General features: G+C 35.2%; 2 protein-coding genes across 2 annotated transcripts; one reads left to right on the top strand and one right to left on the bottom strand.

Moving 5' to 3' along the window:
• Positions 1-2,170: 2,170 nt before the first annotated feature.
• Positions 2,171-13,607, top strand: LOC135691299 (nucleolar protein 9). The gene is made up of 7 exons (XM_065209120.2): positions 2,171-2,974; positions 5,233-5,506; positions 6,091-6,280; positions 10,410-10,700; positions 11,047-11,277; positions 12,879-13,292; positions 13,470-13,607. Exons 1-7 carry the CDS (start codon positions 2,272-2,274, stop codon positions 13,563-13,565), a joined length of 2,199 nt encoding a protein of 732 aa, XP_065065192.2. The 5' UTR covers positions 2,171-2,271; the 3' UTR covers positions 13,566-13,607.
• On the bottom strand, positions 13,496-16,856 carry LOC135691300 (solute carrier family 66 member 2). The gene is made up of 4 exons (XM_065209121.2): positions 16,597-16,856; positions 15,769-15,902; positions 15,037-15,253; positions 13,496-14,812 (listed from the first exon to the last, which is right to left on the bottom strand). Exons 1-4 carry the CDS (start codon positions 16,854-16,856, stop codon positions 14,626-14,628), a joined length of 798 nt encoding a protein of 265 aa, XP_065065193.2. The 3' UTR covers positions 13,496-14,625.
• Between the last annotated feature and the right edge of the window lie 413 nt (positions 16,857-17,269).

The raw sequence follows: 17,269 nt of genomic DNA on the forward strand, positions 1-17,269 counted from the left end.
AGACCTCCATGATCCATTGCGAACATGTTATCCACTTCGTGCTTAACATGTTGCGCTCCAGGGCTCTGTCCTCGCTACTATGTTTCCCGGTTTGCGTAAATAAATCACACCCCCCATTCTTTATTCTAACTTTATCATAATTATAGTTAACAGTAGGATTGATGATGGTCTACATGTGATACAATATAGATGGCGGTTAAAGACCATAAAAAAATTTGACACACGTTAAAAGCAAGATCCAAGATAAATGACCAATAACAATTTATCTTTATTACTTCTCAATTTGCTTTTGACAAAACTTAGTAGTCTGTACACCACTCCAATGTACAATATTCTGATCCAAGTATCGTGTCTCGGTTTTTATGTTGCAAAATCGTAGCTCTTGCTATTTTCACTTTACGAAATCTTGTTTACACCCACCAAAGTTGAAATTTTTTTGAATATTATAGATTTAGAAGAACAAAATAACAAAGATGAGCAAAGAAACATGCATCATCCTTCACTAGAAAAGGAATGCAAAGGACTGCAGCGTTGCTATTGCTCGCTAATTGGAAGGACAATTCTTGGTCTGGAGACTGGATCAAGATAATGGGTTCCGAAGGTTACCATAGTAAAGTGTTACATTCAGTTCAGTTCATGCTATATTAATTCATTGTTAGGTCTTTTTGTCCATTTCCTTTTTGTAATTTTAGCTTAGGACACCTGGATTGAAAATGGTCTTACCAATGTCCTCAGAAGTGTCATTTGAAAGAACAGCTAGTTTGCTATTGACTATGGTGAATGAAAGTTTAGCATCCCCATTGAACATTTAATCTGAAAATTTTGGAAACTTCGGATAGATAGACAACTTTCGGAAGCATTATCGATAAATTTGGACAAACAGTTTTGAGATGATGGCAAAACGGAGCATGATTTAAGGAACTATTATCGCTGCACATTTTCAATAAATACAATGCTGATTGAAGCACAGCATGAATAAACTGATGCCTACACTAAATGATTTTTTTCAGTAAATATATGGTCATGGGGGTAGCCTAATGGTAGTGGGGTAGAATTATCATTGTTAAAAACTTGTGTTTCTGTTCACTGGAACGCTCTCTTTCTGGGAATTATCAACAATCCAAAAAGGCCTTTGGGTTGTAATTTCTGCATCTTAATTCATAAATGGCATCAATTTATTTGCACACAAAATGTACGTAGAAGTTTTGTTGGATAATATATTTATTTACCCATAAATCTGGAAAAAGAACGACATGAAAACAATTTATTGCAATTTATTGGCAAATCAATTTAATGGCGAATCAATTTACTGCAGAAAGTAGAAACTTTGTGGCACATCGAATTTTGCCTCAAGTCTGCAAGGGCCTCAAGTCTTTAACTTGACAATGACTTGTATCACAGTACTAGGTAGTTCATCAGGTTTTCTGCCAATGAGAAAGACATCAGAGATGTTCATATATTTGTATTGAGCCTATTGCGCTTGGTTTTGATCTAATTAAATATGTACGTTGCGTGTGGTACTTTATCCAGAACAACGACAATATAGTTAGCGAATAAATTTAGTACCAGAATGAAAATATATTAGTTTGATTGTTAAAAACACGACGTTTCGAGCATGTACTCATTATCAAGTTTGACTTTGTGACTTCGTTGAACACGACGTCGTGTTTTTAACAATCAAACAATTGTATTTTCATACTGGTACTAAATTTTTTTGCTAACTATATTATCGTGGTTTTGATCTAATAGCTATTGCTGATCAATATGATGATATAGAGAAAAGTTAAATGCATCACATAAACATAAACAACGAGAGAAAGAATTATACCAACAAATAGCTTAAGTCATTGGTCATAATCTTGCATGCAACTCCCATTCAGTTGATTTTGAGCGGTTAGTCTCGGCTATGGTCTCGGCACGTTTAATAAGTGTCTGTGGAAGGTAAATTCTTGCCACTAAACAATTTTCAGACTAAGAAAGTTTTCGGACAATCAACGTTTTGGTTAAAATTCTGCCCGGACGTTTGGTCTTCCGAATGTTTTCGATTTAATTATATCATATTTTAATTATATTCAATTATGCATGATATCTACTGACTGGGGACAGCGGTGATATCATTCATGTCATAATCATAATGTCGACTCTATTGTGGGTGCCCTCTTTTTGACGTAGAGGCTATTAGAAGATGTTCAGTTTCAAGTGTCTTTGGAACATGTGGGTGCAAGTGCTTTCTAACTGATCTGGCTAAACCTCTAAAATTTCTCGCCGAAAATGGCCGATGAAAAGGCTGCCAAGAAAGCAATGCAAAAAGAAAAAGGTACCCATAAAAAGAATTCAGAGAAATATTTGGAAAATAAACCAGATCGTTGCGAGGAGGCTAATGATCAAGAAGACAACATCGAAGACGATAAACAAAATTTTAAAGGAAGGATTGATGTCCACACCCTAAATTATTTCAAAAGGGTTGAAAAACTCCTTGAAGATGATAGTTTTGAAGATGCAGAAAGCAAAGAGCTTTTTCTCAATAACGTTTTAGACCAAACAGGCGAAGGGCCAAGAACTTGCCAACTTGCAAAGCATAGGCTTACTAGCAAAATTTTGGAAACATTGATTGGAATGTGTAATTCAAGGCAGTTTTTATCACTACTAAAAAGTTTGGTGGATGGAGCTTTGTTAGTTTCAAGTGATAGATTTGGGAGTCACGTCATCGAAAAGGCAGTTAGTATGGTACCAGTTCATTTAAATTGTAAAATGGATGATGTTACTACCGAGATTGAACAAGTATTTTGCAACTTTGTGAAAGTAATTAAGAAAAATGTGGCAGAGCTGATGAGAGATACATATTCAAGCCACATTGTTAGTACAGTAATCCAGGTGCTCAGTGGAATATGTGTAGCAGATGCTGTTTCAAGGAGCCGAAATTCAAGAATAACAAGAGGAAAGTTCTTCAAAGGAGCTGGATCAAAAAGAGTGGGTATGCAAAACAAAGTTTTAAATCTCATAGCAACAATCCGGGAGATCAAGTTTCAAGTTTATTTTGTTACCAATGAATCCTAAATACTTTCCTTATGCATACTAAAAAAATTAATAAAAGTATAATATTTAATAAAAAAGTAATTACAAATTTTGGAAACTCAGACTAATACTGTGTCTTATGTGCTGTAAGTCTAAGCTTGAAGACCAATGTTACCAATGAATCCTAAATACTTTCCTTATGCATACTTAAAAAATTAATAAAAGTATAATATTTAATAAAAAAGTAATTACAAATTTTGGAAACTCAGACTAATACTGTGTCTTATGTGCTGTAAGTCTAAGCTAGATATTCAAGATGTGGTATTTGCAGGAAAGATACTCATCAATAACAAAACACAAAAATTTGACATACCGTAAAAGGGTCATTCCATGTGAGACCCCATGCCAAGTGGACTAGGGGTCCCACATGCACCACCTCAGATTTACATAAAAATTTGTGTCAATGTTCATATATGTAAGATAAAAGCATCATTGAAATTTCAGCGTGATATTCTATACCATCCAAAAGATATGGTTCTTCAAAGTCTCCTACTTTGGCTCTGATGAGGAATTCTGGGAGATGGAAACAAACTTTCGCAAACTTTGAGGTCCTATTGTTCTTGACCCGATTTTGACAGCCTCTTCAAAATTGATACTCTGGAGCATTTTTGGGAGCAGTACCAAAAACAATTTACAAAAAAAAAATTACTTTTCAATAGTTGGCCCATAATGGCAGCAAAAAAATTGCTAAAAATTTACTTCCGGATATTAGGAATTCAAACTTTGAAGGGCCAGGGCTTAAATTCAGACTATCTAGAGCTGTGAGAAGTTTTGAAGAAATCAGAAGGTATAAATTATTATTTGAGAAATTACAAGGCTTGGTTCTGGAGAAAAATTTGAAAAAATTGGTCATGTTTGTGGGACCATGCAAATCTGAGATGGTGCATGTGGGACCACTTTGAAAATTGATCCATTTGGCATAGAATGACCCAAAAGCTCTATTAAGCCTCCCTTATCAAGCAAAAAGTAAAAATAACCCCCCCTCTCTATTAAGCGCTCATTCTTAAGCCCCCCATGTCAAACAAAGAAGTCATGTGCATTGAATGGGTCTCTTGACGAGCATGATGAGGACAAGATTTTGTGCTTTAAGTACGGCCCATGTAATTACTTGTGCACTTTAGAAATCAGTCAAAATTTGTTTAGAAGATGTCCCAGGGGATATAAATTGATCCTGGTGACTTTGAGGATAATGAGGACATTATAATTGATTTATTTTAAGAAACTTTTGAAGCTGCTAGCAAAGTTTTTGAGAACATTTGTGTGACATTTTCTTAAAAAAAATACATAAGGGAGTTTTTTTAACATTTTAACATTGAATTATTAATAAGCCCTCTCTCTCTAATAAGTCCCTCTCTCTAGGACTGAAAAAATAAACCCCCCTGGGGGCTTAATAGAGCTTTTACGGTACCTTTCTAAATTTCTAGATTTAATGCTGTAACCCTCCCCTTAAATTTAAGGCTTATAATTTCTGGTATAGCTTCAGGGGAATGACAAAAAGTCTGTGAGACTGAAGAAGAGTTTTTATAGCATGGGAGATTATTGTCTAACCCAGGCCCTTGCGTTTGATGCAAGCGCTCACTCATGATCTGCACTTCATAAACCCAACCACACGTAAACCCAACCAAATCTTAGTGGGAATATGCAATTGAAAATCAATTCCACTGGAAATGTTTTGGAATACTGTAGGCACTTAGTATTTTAACTACAAAGCCCTAAGAACATCATCTGGGCAGTAAAAGGGGTTGTAAAAATGGTTTGGAACAACATTTTGTGACCATCCTGCAATAATGCCTATAATATGACCCCCATGATGTACATAAAATTTATAAATGCAGCACATTCATATTAGGTTATTGATCTTTCTAAGAGTGCATTAAAGATCATTTTAAAAATTCATTTTCATTTGATATTACCTTAACAAAAAAGTACCTTTTAACAGGATCGTGCAGTTTTGTAAATAAACATTACAGATGTGTTAAGCATTGTTGATTATAATTATCATTTTAGAAGGATTGATTGTGCAAGAGAAAGCATGCAAGTGCTGCGCCACTCCTGTGGGCTATTTCTTACGAAAAGGCCTGCTAACCCTTCTTCTATAAAATTGATTCCATGGTACTTAAAAAAAATTAAGGTATGATACAGTTATTTTAATTTCAGGTCAGTCAAATTTTGGTAAACTATTTGAAAAGTCAACCAATCCGACGCCAGAAATTTTCAAGAAACATCTTAAGAAAATTGCCAAAAGCATATGCAAAGATGACAATTTTGGCGAGCTTCTTTGCCATAAAAGTGGAAGCACTGTTATACAGATACTTCTTTTGGCTTTGAAAGAGAAAGATCAAACAATGTGTTCAAGAGTTTGTAATATGGTTGTAGAACGAAGTAAATTATTAGAATGGGGGAGAGCAAATGAGGAAAATACAACTGCAAGGTATCAATTTAATAATTTAGTTGTTAATGAAATACATCCATCTTTAGTAGAAGTTTCATTTTTACGATGGTATAGGCTAAATTGTTTTTCTTATGGCTTAGTTCTTTGCTGATCTGGATATTTTATCATCTTTTTATCATTGTCAAAAATCTGATTTTGTAATAGGCTCTTAAAAGCATGTTTCTGTAGACAAAAAGGTATTTTTGCTTTCCACTGCTGTCCTATCTAGATTTGTCCTATCTAAATCTAGATTTGTCAAGATCATTTACCAATTCACTTGCATACTGCTAATCATAAATTTATTAGACCAACAGTCTGATAGAATGTGAAATGTTATTACCAACCCTACTGATTACAAAGTTCTTGCCATTACAACTTGATCAGCCTATTGGAAATTCAATACAAGAAAACATTGTGTAACAAAATTGTGAACAATTGGCTGCTATGTTTAAAATCTGTAAAAATGTAAAGAAGGCTTATTTGAGAAGGGGGCCCATTCAAAACAAAGCCTGATGCTAAAGAGGGAGTTTATTGAAGAGGGAGTCAAATTGTTATTCAAATGACATGAGGTATTTGCGTTTTAGTGTCCCCATATTATTTGCTGATGAAGTTGGCAGCCACGTTATGGAAAAGATCTTCCATGCTGCAACCTCGGATTTGTATGAAGTTCTCTTTTCCAAGTGTTTTCAAAATCATCTGCTTCAATTTGCATTGCATCCACTTGCAAACTACATTCTCCAGCATATGATGACTAGTATACCTACAGTGGAAATGGTAAGTCCTTTCATTACACACATTTTATTATCTAAGATATTCTTGCACACATATAATAATATTTTTCTTACACATATAGGTCTTTACTGTTTTTCGTTAAGGAACATCCTTCATAGGTAACCTTAGACTCAAGAAAACAGCCATCTTTTGGGATGAAGTAGGCAAACCTTGAGTGGTAAAAAGACCAAATAAGTATTGAACATCCCGTCAGGACAGGGTCCAAGAGAATGAATGTCAAAGGAAAAGTTTAAACAACCACACCCTATAGAGCATCACAGAATAACCCTTGAATAATTTTGTATCTCAACAATCTACATCTGCTATTATTTAAATATGTATCATCAACAATCTATATATAAATTATGGTTATTGAGAATTTTTCTCAATTTGGCATAGGTTAACACTGTTTTTGATCAGATTGCAAAATTTGAGCAAGTCTATTAGGATGCTAATGTGTATTTCGCCTCAACAGACATATAGGAATAAAAATAAAGCAGAGTTTATGAGGGATCAATTTCATCCAAAGCGTTTCATTGTTCGCAAGTGATTCAAATTTTGGAGTAAAATTGATAGAAAGCAAGGAGAGACCATAGTTAAAGTTCCTGAGCTTCAATTACCAATCAAGCTAGAAGACCAGCATATGGTTAATTTTGAAGTTGATACCGGTGCTAGAGATAATTTTATTGGCAAAACTGCATGGAAGGAGCTAGGTGAATTCTAGAAGCACCAAATCAGCAGTTTGAGTCAGCAAGTCAACAAAAGCTACCAGTTCTTGGTGCCGTTACATTACAAGCGGAAACTGAAAATTACGGAAACTTGCTTGGATGGAGTGCCATTGCGCAACTCGGGATATCAGTTGACATATTCATCAAACAGAATAGTGGTGCGCGCTGCACATTGTCATGCTGTATTTGAAGATTTAAAACCTGACCGAAATTACAAGCTGAATGTCGCAAGCTATGTTAAGGATTTCCAGATCTAGTCAAGCCGGAGCTTGGGAAACTGAAAGATTTTGAACTGGAAGTGAAATTCTAACCTGATGCGAAGCTAAATTTTTGCAAAGCAAGAACAGTTCCTTTTGCGCTTCAGGAAGATTAAGTTCAAGCATACGTGGCCGGCACCAGGTGTGGTGTTTGGCAAAGAATCTATGATTACGGTACACCAGCGGTATCCATCCGTGAACCGTTGCTTCTGGGACAGACAAAATCAAAACTTAGAGTTTGTGGAGATTCCTCTGTTGCTGTCAATGCACAATTAGAGATTGAATGTCAATGCAGAAAAATCAACATCCAATTTCTACACCGGAACACCTGATGCAAAAGTTGTCAGGATGATGTGAATTTACAAAGATTGATCTTGCTGATGCATATAACCAGATTGCACTAGTCCCAGAATCGCAAAAAGGCTTGCTTTGAGTACATATCAAGGTGTTCTGCTTCAGATACGTGTTCCATTTGGAATAAGCTCAGCACCTGGATATTTCCAAGAAGTAATGGATCAACTAACAAGTGGCCTACCAGGTGTTGCAGTTTATCTGGATGACATATTGGTCAGCCGTTCAATTGCAGAAGAGCACCTTACAGACTTGAAATGGCTGCTTAAGTGACTGAATGAGGAGGGACTACGTTGTCGTTTCGAAAAGTGATCATTCTGTCAACCATATGTAGAGTACCTGGGACATTTCTTGTCTAGCCAAGGAAAAGCAAAAAGTCCAAAGGTTGATGCTGTTTTGAAGATGCCTGCACCCAATGATATTTCTGGTCTATGATCATTTCTAGGATCAGTACAGTTCTAGAACAAGTTCCTGTCTAACTTGTTCACACTTATAGAGCCACTTTACAGACTGAGAACTATAACCAAATACAAAAAGAGGCTCTAGCAATTATATTTGCTCTCAGCAAGTTCCATCATTTCCTTTATGGAAGGAAATTCATTTTAATAATGGACCACAAGCCATTGCTTACATTATTTGGTCCTACAAAGAGAACATCATCACTAGCCGCCAACCGTCTAGCAAGATGGGCACTGATGTTGAGTCAATACGAATATGCCATTGAGTATAGGAAGATTTCGGACCACGGAAATGCTGATGCACATAGTCTTCTGGTGGGGCCAGATGCCCAGGTTTACGGAAAGGAAAGTGATAATAATGCAGATTACATATATACCATCAAAACTGTCAGTTTACAGCTCAATGCAGAAGATCCAATACTTTCAAAAAAGACATAAAAAGACCCAGTGCTTGCAACTGTAGTGCTGTATACAAATGAGGGTTGGCCTTTCAGCAAGATACACGAAGATAGCGCTAACAGTGAAAGCATACGTTATACAGTGGATACTTTTAGGAAAATCTCTGAGTCACTGTCGGTAACTGATGGGTGCTTGTTATACAGAGCAGTGTGGTGATTCCAGTCAGTCTACAAGTGCAAGTGCTGGAGATCTTTCATCTAGGACATTTCTGCATGCAACATGAAACAGCTTGCCAGGACTGCTGTCTATTGGGCTGGGATTGATGCAAGTATTGCTGATGTTAGTCGAGCTTGTCAAGCATGTGCTGAGCACCAAATCTCCCGCCCAAACCACCTGTCCACCCTTGGATGTTCCCAGAGAAACCATGGAGTCGCCTACACGTAGACCACGCTATTAATTTCTTGGGGTCAAATTAACTGTTACTGACAGACGCATACTCCAATTATCTTTGTATCCACCAGACCAGCTCTACAAGTTCCAAAGCAACCATTGAATTGCTGGAACAGGACTTTGCACACTTTGGTTATCTACATACACTCGTCTCGGACAATGCTTCAAGTTTTACCTCAGAAGAATTCCAGGAATGGTCTAAGACAAGAGAGATAATTAATGTCACAGGACCTCTGTATCACCCAGCAACTAATGGTGCAGCTGAGAGACTTTTAAAAAGTTGATGCTGAAGTCAACATTACATTGAAAGCAGCCCTTCAGCAGTTATTGATGCAGTACCAGAGAACACCACTGGCTTGTGGTTACTCTTCCAGTGAGCTGCTCAGTGGATGCCAAATAAGGTCACCGATAGATATCCCGATTCCTTCTCCTGCGCATCAAAAGAAAGGACGTCAGAATAAGTAAACAGTGAAGGTTGTGCGAAAGCTAGCTGGGAGATTTAATCCAAAATACAAAGTGGGTACAACTTGCTATGCTCTCTATTGTGAACCTTGACGAGATAATGATCCACGATGGGTACCAGCAGTAGTTACCAAGGTACAAGGATCACAGACTGTGTTTGTCGGGGGGTTTATCCAAAGGGACCTATATGGTGCAGACATGTAGAGCAGTTATGCCCGAGATACTTCTCAGTAGAAGATGATGAGTCGGGGGATATGCTAAGCATTGCAGTTCCAGCCAGTATATCAGAGGCGGCAACACACACAGAAACAAACATTGAAAATTGTCATAAATTGAGACTTGCAGATCCAGGACTATCTTTTAAACCCAAAAGACCTAACCCCCAAACGACAACCTGAACCGAATATAGCTAGGATAAGCCAAGAAGATCAAGGCGTTTAAAGAAACAATAAAGCCAATCATCTAAGATGGATGTTTTAGGCTAGCAGGGAGATGTTGTGGTTTTAGAAAATACACTTTTATTTAAAGGTGTTAATCACAATGCTTGATTGAACACCATTTCTATAACTGAACATACTATTTCAATAGCATTGTTTTTTAGTTGTTTTTGTACTTGGAAAACTTGTAGTAAACTGTTTTATTTTTATTCTTTTATGTCTGTTAATGCAAAGAACACAAAAGATTCAAATTGATTATTTTAAACAAACCACCTCTTGCATCAAAGCTAGTGATGCTTGGTATAAAAATTTAAAGACCATCATTCCATTTCTCTGAGAAACTCCAGCTGGAGTTTTCTGTCAATATTCCATGTGGTAGCTGGTCAAGAAGAAAACTGCCTGTATGTTAATAAAACATTTAGAAAGGTTTGAATTACAGAAAAAAGGATTTTTCAAAGAAAATGCACTTTGCAACTGATTAAACTAGGTTCCCTAAAATCAACAGAAAATGATTTCTGCTCAATTATAATTCATATTTCTTTATGTATCTAATTTTTTGTATCTTAATGCATGTGTTGGTTTTCTGTTAGGCCAGTGAAACAATACAGGAGCTATTTCCTTTCACTGAGGATATTTTGGCCAGTGGAAATATGGGTGTTGTTGTTAGAATGGTAGAGCTGAGCAATCAGTTTCAGTGCAAACAAAAAGAGCTTCTCAAGGCATTGATGAAAGCTGTACATTTACCTAGTGAAAAGGAGAAGCAGAGTGTATTTTTGAAGTTATTGCTGACATTATCAACATATGACATTATGTTTGAAAATTGCATTGAAGAAAATGTGAAAGATACACCTGAAGATATGGAAAAGAAGCTTGATAAGCAGGTTTGTGAGTTACATAATTACCTGAATTTCAATCAACTGCTTACTCAAATATTTTCTTGAAGGAATAAGATTGAATTCTTCATGCTCAGTGGTCAGTGAGCTAAATGTAGCGAAGCATTAGCGTGAGTTTTTCTATGATGACCAAAATTTTGCTATTTGTCAAGCAGGTTTGTCCCACAACGACTTAGATCAGTAAACAGCTAACTTGGGCATGTTTATTTTAAAATCAATGTGTTTGAAGTACACACCACTGAAGGCCTACACAAAAATTCACTTTTTTATCTAAAGATTGACATCTGAAGTAAGTTTAGTAAGTTACTTGTCAATTTTGTTATTGCCTTTATAGGTTTTACCTGGTACATTGACCAAAGAAACATTGAATTATCATGGAGCTTGCCTTGTAAAAACATTGTTTTGCTTTGAGAACCCAAAAGTTCTCTTAAAAGGTCTTATGAAAATGGAAGAAGACTTGTTATTCATTTCGACACATGATTATGGAAGTTTTGTTATTGAACAGTTTTTGACAAGTGAAACTGTAAAGAAAACCTATAAGAAGAGATTTCTACAAAAAGTTAAGGTAAGTGTTGATATTTGTGAATTCAATTTAGTTATCAACAGTTTATGAATTATATGTAAGGTTCTTGTCTGATAACCTAACCAATGGCAGTGGTGTAATGCTCTTCAGAGATTTTTTTAAAGACTATGCAGTACATGTGCGAGGTAAATTGTGCTTGAGTCAGCCTGTCTTAATTTACAAGCAAGCACAAGTTTGGTTTAATGAATTCTGTTTTTTACCCTCTGTCATGCTGTAGATTTTCAGGCCTTTTCATTTGACGCGAGTGATCACTCGTGATCGGGTCAGCACTTGTGCAAACCCAACTGTTTCATTGCTCGTGCAAAATGGTAAATTGTGAGGAATAAATATCTTATCAATTTACAAAGTTCTAGTCATCTTTTGTGACCCAAGCAAGTGACATAGACAAAACAAAGCCGGTATATCAAAACACAGAAAATATAAGCAAGCTCACTTAACCTCAACTCAACAAAAAATTCTTTGAAAATCAATTCCACAGCGAATGTTTAGGAATACTTTAGGTACTCAGTATTTGAACTACAATAGCACTTAAGACATTTTCTGGGCAGTAAAAGCTCTTTTAAAAAGGTATGGAACAACATTTGCAATCAACCGGCAATAACGTCTATATGACCTTTGTGATGTACATAAAGTTTGTGGGCAAAGCACATTTGTACTGGGTATTTATTCTTTCTTGGAATGCATTAAGGTCATCGTATGACAAAAGGGTACCTTATAACAGGAACAATTTTTTCACTATCAGAGTGATCGCTCATGCATGAGGAATCAAACGAGTGGGCAACTTGCGTGAGCTATTTCTCACGAAAATGCCTGGATTTTCCATGAATGAGCAATTTCATAAAATTCTTTTTGAGCCATTGAATACTTGAGGAGTGATTTTATATCCACAACAGATTATCTTCAAACATGCAAGTATATTTGGTGTGGTAACAAGTTTTGCCTTACGAAAATCTAACCCCCTTGTTACAATTAGGATGGCACACAAGCTTGCAATGATACAGTTTTTGATATTCTACCTTCAATGTCTATCTTAGACCTTATTTTTGATTCAATTTCTTTTTTTTTGCCTCAAACCTTTGTTATCAACATTTCTCCTCAACTTGCGCAGACACAGAATATAGATTTATTTTTCTTTTTTAAATGTTGTTGTCTGTAATGTCGCAGGTGCCTAGATAACTAATGCCATTACCATCCACAGTTTAACACCAAGCTTAGTTTCAGTCAAGAAAGTTTCTGTTGTTTCCAGGTTCCTAGGCCTTCTTGACCTAAAACTTGATCGAAACTTGACCTTCAATTCATTTTTTTCTGCTTCGGGGTTGTCATCCAAAGCGGAAAGAGGCAGCAGTGTTACCCACTAAGCCACTGGGGAGACAGGATACAAGTTGAGACTATGTACTTATGCACAGTTCCTCTACTTCTTGACCTTTCAATGTTGTCCCAAAGCATCACCCAAGTAATTGCTACTAGTTACGATTATAGCTCCTGTAGCTTATTTTTACAGAAAATCCCATTTCAGGCTTTAAAAACAATTAAATTTAAAGTTGATGCCTTAATAATAACCTTTTTATAAAATGGTATTTCAGGAACTTCTAATTACATTAGCAATGGATAAATTTGGTAGCCGTGTCGTTGACAAGCTTTGGGTTATTGGAGATGAGGAAGAAAAGAAAATCATAAAAGAAGAATTGTATAGAAGCAGAAGTCGCCTTAAAGGAAATATGTATGGAAGAATAATTCTTAGGAACTGTGGTATTGAATCCACACAGTTTCAAGCAAGAAATGATGATAGCAAAACAGAACAATTCAGTACAGGTAGTTCAGCTACAAAGTCTAAGAAAAGGATCAAGGAAAAGCCAACAGATAGTTCTTTGGATGAAGTTTTAGTTAGGGAGAAGAAGATTAGACAAATTGACAGCTCAATTGATGAGGTATTTCAAAAGCTAGGTGCTGGAATGTATAGTGATGGGACAGCTGTGATTGAAGAGCTTGAATCTGAGGTGAGAATTCATAGCTGCAAATAACATTTTGATTGTCATATCTGTAAGAGTACATTTTGGCTTAAATTCTCATCGTCAATAAATGGTAAAATTTGACTAAGCTTCTGTAGTTTGACAAAGCCTTTGATTCCATTCCATTTGATTCCAACAGAAACCACTCCTTTTATTCTGTTGCAGGCCAAAAATGAAATGACAAACAGCAATGAAATTGATGAATTATTTGCCAAAGTGAAAGTTGCTCAGAAAAAGAAAACAAAAAGGACAAGAAGTTAAGAGCATAAACAAACTACCCTGCATAAATGCGTTAGCCTTATGGTGAGTAGAGTTTGGATCATGTTGGCATTGTAAACATGTGTTTATAATAAAACACAAATGAGAACATCAAACTCCAACATGGCATTTTTTGTTTCTTTAAGATACTTCTACCACTACTTCAGATAAACACACAGAATGTTTGTTAAATTACTATTTTTCTCTCATGTATTCCCACTGCTGGTTTATTGATTAAACCTTCTATTTATATGCGGGATTATTAGAGACAGGATTATCGGAGAGGCAAGATTAATTTTCAATCATTCTTCCAGAAAGTGGAATTAATTTTTCAACATGTTCTCTTTTGTTTTGTATGGAAACTTTGCATGTAATTTGCAAAGAATGTTGACAAAAATTTATTAGAAATTTATCCTGTCTGATTGAAACATAATGAAAACAGATAGAGATAACACTTAAGGTTTGAAAATCATGCAAAATTCCTTAAGTATATTTTTAATGCAGCGGTTTCTTTCATTCATCGAACCCTTATGCAGGATTATCAGAGGCGGGAATAATTTTCCAAAGGAAAAAAACAAAAATATGATTATAAGGAAGAGGGTGGGAATACAAGAGAGAATACAGTATTTCAATTTTATTTCTTGTCATCCAAATTATATATACTCAAAATATAGCATATTTAGCCGTAAACTATAAAACTTTCTATAATTCTTTTGTTAGAATGTTGTGTAATAGTAACAAAGCATTTACTTTTTCTTTTAATTATCAAGGAATGCTACCTAAACCCATTTGTTTAGAATCACAAAAACTTTGACACAAAAAACTAAAAAGCATAATAGTTTTTTTGATGTTCTGAAAGAAAATGAATTTGTATTGTACATTGCCCTTGGAACAATTTTGGCTTATAAACCAAAATTTGGCTTATAAACCAAAAGTAATAATTATAAAACCTAAAAAGCTATTTGTGTTAAATAAATGACACAAATAAAAATTGGATAAAAACAAGGGTTTTGAGAATACGTGAATATAAAATAAATAAATATAATATTAAAAATAAATTGCTTTAATCTTTGACATTATGGGTCTTGGATGACTTTTGGTTCTTGTAATGATAAACCTGATAAAGGATGGCAATGTCAATTGTGACCTGAAGCATTCCACATATCCCAAACTGGATTGGTGCCTGCTTCACTATGAAGTATCCTGTTTTGAATGTGTCTCCACAAAACCACATAGCTACCATTTTGATGCTAAAATATACAAGAAGATATCAATTAGAATCACAGTCCTTTACTAATGGCATCTAAATTATAACATAATAAGTATCTGAGTGTCACAGCAAAAATATTAGACAAACCAATGCCATGACTATTGCATATGCCTTGTGATTTCATATCATCTACTCAACTTTGTTAAAGCGGCTATTTTTTATTTGTGAAGCACTATATTTTAGCTATGTAATTTTCAAACAAACCTCATTCCTTCAGTTGATTTGTTCTGGAAATTTCTGTAGAATTGTGGGGCTCCTAGCATTGCTTCAGTGAAAACTGATACAAAACCAAGAGTTTCTAAGAAAACTTTGACATCTAGTAATAAATATGTAAGTGATGCTCCAAAAAGTATGAAGAGAAATAGAAACTGCAAATAATCTCTGAAGTTTGTCCAGTTCCAAAAATTGGCATATTCTAGATCTAAAATAGAAAGAAAGAAGCATCACATTAGACATAGATAGGTATCATATTCTATATCTTCCAGTTTTAATTTGGTTTCTTGTTTGTCAGAAGAAATTTGGATTGGGATCTAGGTAAATTATTTTGGAATTTTTGTATGTGGAAACGACGAAACTATCAATAAGGTTTACCACAACCTGATTGCCTTTTGCACTGCATATTTTTATTAGTCAAATTAATTTCTAGACATGGAAGATATTGACCGATGTTACCACAAAAAAGCTGCAAAAGGATGCTGTCCAACCTTTATGAAATTTGATGACTATTTTTTCTACCTGTTTTATGATAAATGTAGCATATTATTAAATACTTACAGCTTTGTGTTTTTACCTTCTATTTTTGTTTTAAAATGGCAAAACCATTTTATCATTATCTCTTAAAGAAAGTGTTGGACTAGTTTTATTGTATCTTTGGAAAATCTGAATTTCATTAGATTTTATGCTTGATAGCTATATAGTATATAACAAAATACTCACTCCAAATATATCTTCTTTTTGCAGACATTTCACTTTCTCGTTTTATTCTTGTACACAGCTCAAGTAACACTAACATTGCAAATGTCATTATGATGCTCTGTGCAAGCAGAGGAAGCTCAAAGGGGTGTCCATACCTAAAATCCATAGAAAATTTTTATTATATACCATAAATGACAAAAATGTCCATATGGTTTAACAAAATGTCAAAAACAGTTTATCTGTTGAAATATCTAGAAAAACATGTATCGAAGAAGCTTTGTCTACCACTCTACATGTATGTCAGCTTTAGTTTGTCTTGAACTGTTTGCTTTTCTCAGAGCAATTTTTAAATTTTTGCAACACCAAAAAGTTTTCATTCAAAATTATTTTGGAAAAATACCTATAGTTACACCAATGGTTCCTCACAAAAAGGTATTAACCAATTATTATTCAAGTCTCTAATAGTGTAATGCGATTTGATATTGTGGATATATATTGTTAACTTTGATGAGATAAAGGTAAACAATGCCAGCAAACTTTGCAAACAGTGAGATATGAATGCAGTTTTATATTCTTCAAAATCATAGATTTATGTCTACTTCTTCTTTTCTAAACGTGCACTCTCAGAAAAGTGTTGGTTGAACTCCTGATGAAAAAGATTGCTAGAAAATTAAGTTACTTTTGCTTTGGAGAAAGGGGGGGAGGAATTTTTAAATTATTTGCTCATCTACCAGAGGTGGGAGGGAGACTTCAAATTTAATCTCTCTGCTCATCCCACAGAACATCAACATTATGGATTGTTAAATTTTTTCATGAGAGCTATCATATTAAAAAACAAATTGAACATGCCAAAATAATATCCTTAAAACGTTTGCAACGAGAAGAGCCAGGCAAACATGGGTAGAGAATCCATCTGTATTTCTTGTTTTATAGATATCATAATACTGTGGTATGTATGGTACAACTCCGCCAAATACCATTGCTGCTGAAGCAGCAAAAGAAACAAGGCTAATTATGTTTAATGATGAAAACTCGGGTATTAAGTGGCCATTCTCTATGCTTTGCACACTTCTTGAAACCTTGTTAAACAGTGTGTCTTTCTTCTCCATCTTTTTCTTTCAGCATTGACTGCCTTGTCCTGCAACAGTGAACACAGATTATAAAACAGTTTATAGATAATTTGAAATAACATTTCTTAACATTTAGATGTTCTTGAATCCAGTGGTGGCGCCAGGGGAGGGCTAGGGGGGGCTACAGCCCCTCCGTCGGAAGCATCTAGCCCCCCCATCGGAGGAAATTTTAGGTTATTGTTGGAGCAAATTTGACAAAATAACGTACAAAAACTGCTTATTTTAGTCATTCTAGCCCCCCTGTCGGAAGCTCCAGCCCCTCTGTCGGAAGATTTTTGGTGGCACCTCTGCTTGAATCTATATACATGGGCACAAATTTAAGACACAAATTTAGCAGTTAAAAAGAAAGTTAATGGCCAATGTGAAAAACCAAAGAAAAATGCTTTATTTGA

This window comes from Rhopilema esculentum, chromosome 4 (assembly GCF_057945365.1).
Source record: "Rhopilema esculentum isolate cy_ngs chromosome 4, ASM5794536v1, whole genome shotgun sequence".
In the NCBI taxonomy this organism is placed as follows: Eukaryota; Metazoa; Cnidaria; class Scyphozoa; order Rhizostomeae; family Rhizostomatidae; genus Rhopilema; species Rhopilema esculentum.

Coding starts and splice junctions, on each gene's coding strand:
- LOC135691299 (XM_065209120.2), top strand. CDS start 2,272: ATGGCCGATGAAAAGGCTGCCAAGAAAGCAATGCAAAAAGAAAAAGGT. Junction 2,975..5,232: donor AGCTGGATCAAAAAGAGTGG/GTATGCAAAACA, acceptor TTTTAATTTCAG/GTCAGTCAAATTTTGGTAAA. Junction 10,701..11,046: donor AAAAGAAGCTTGATAAGCAG/GTTTGTGAGTTA, acceptor TTGCCTTTATAG/GTTTTACCTGGTACATTGAC.
- LOC135691300 (XM_065209121.2), bottom strand. CDS start 16,856: ATGGAGAAGAAAGACACACTGTTTAACAAGGTTTCAAGAAGTGTGCAA. Junction 15,254..15,768: donor AAAAAGAAGATATATTTGGA/GTGAGTATTTTG, acceptor TTTCTATTTTAG/ATCTAGAATATGCCAATTTT. Junction 14,813..15,036: donor AAATCAACTGAAGGAATGAG/GTTTGTTTGAAA, acceptor TGTATATTTTAG/CATCAAAATGGTAGCTATGT.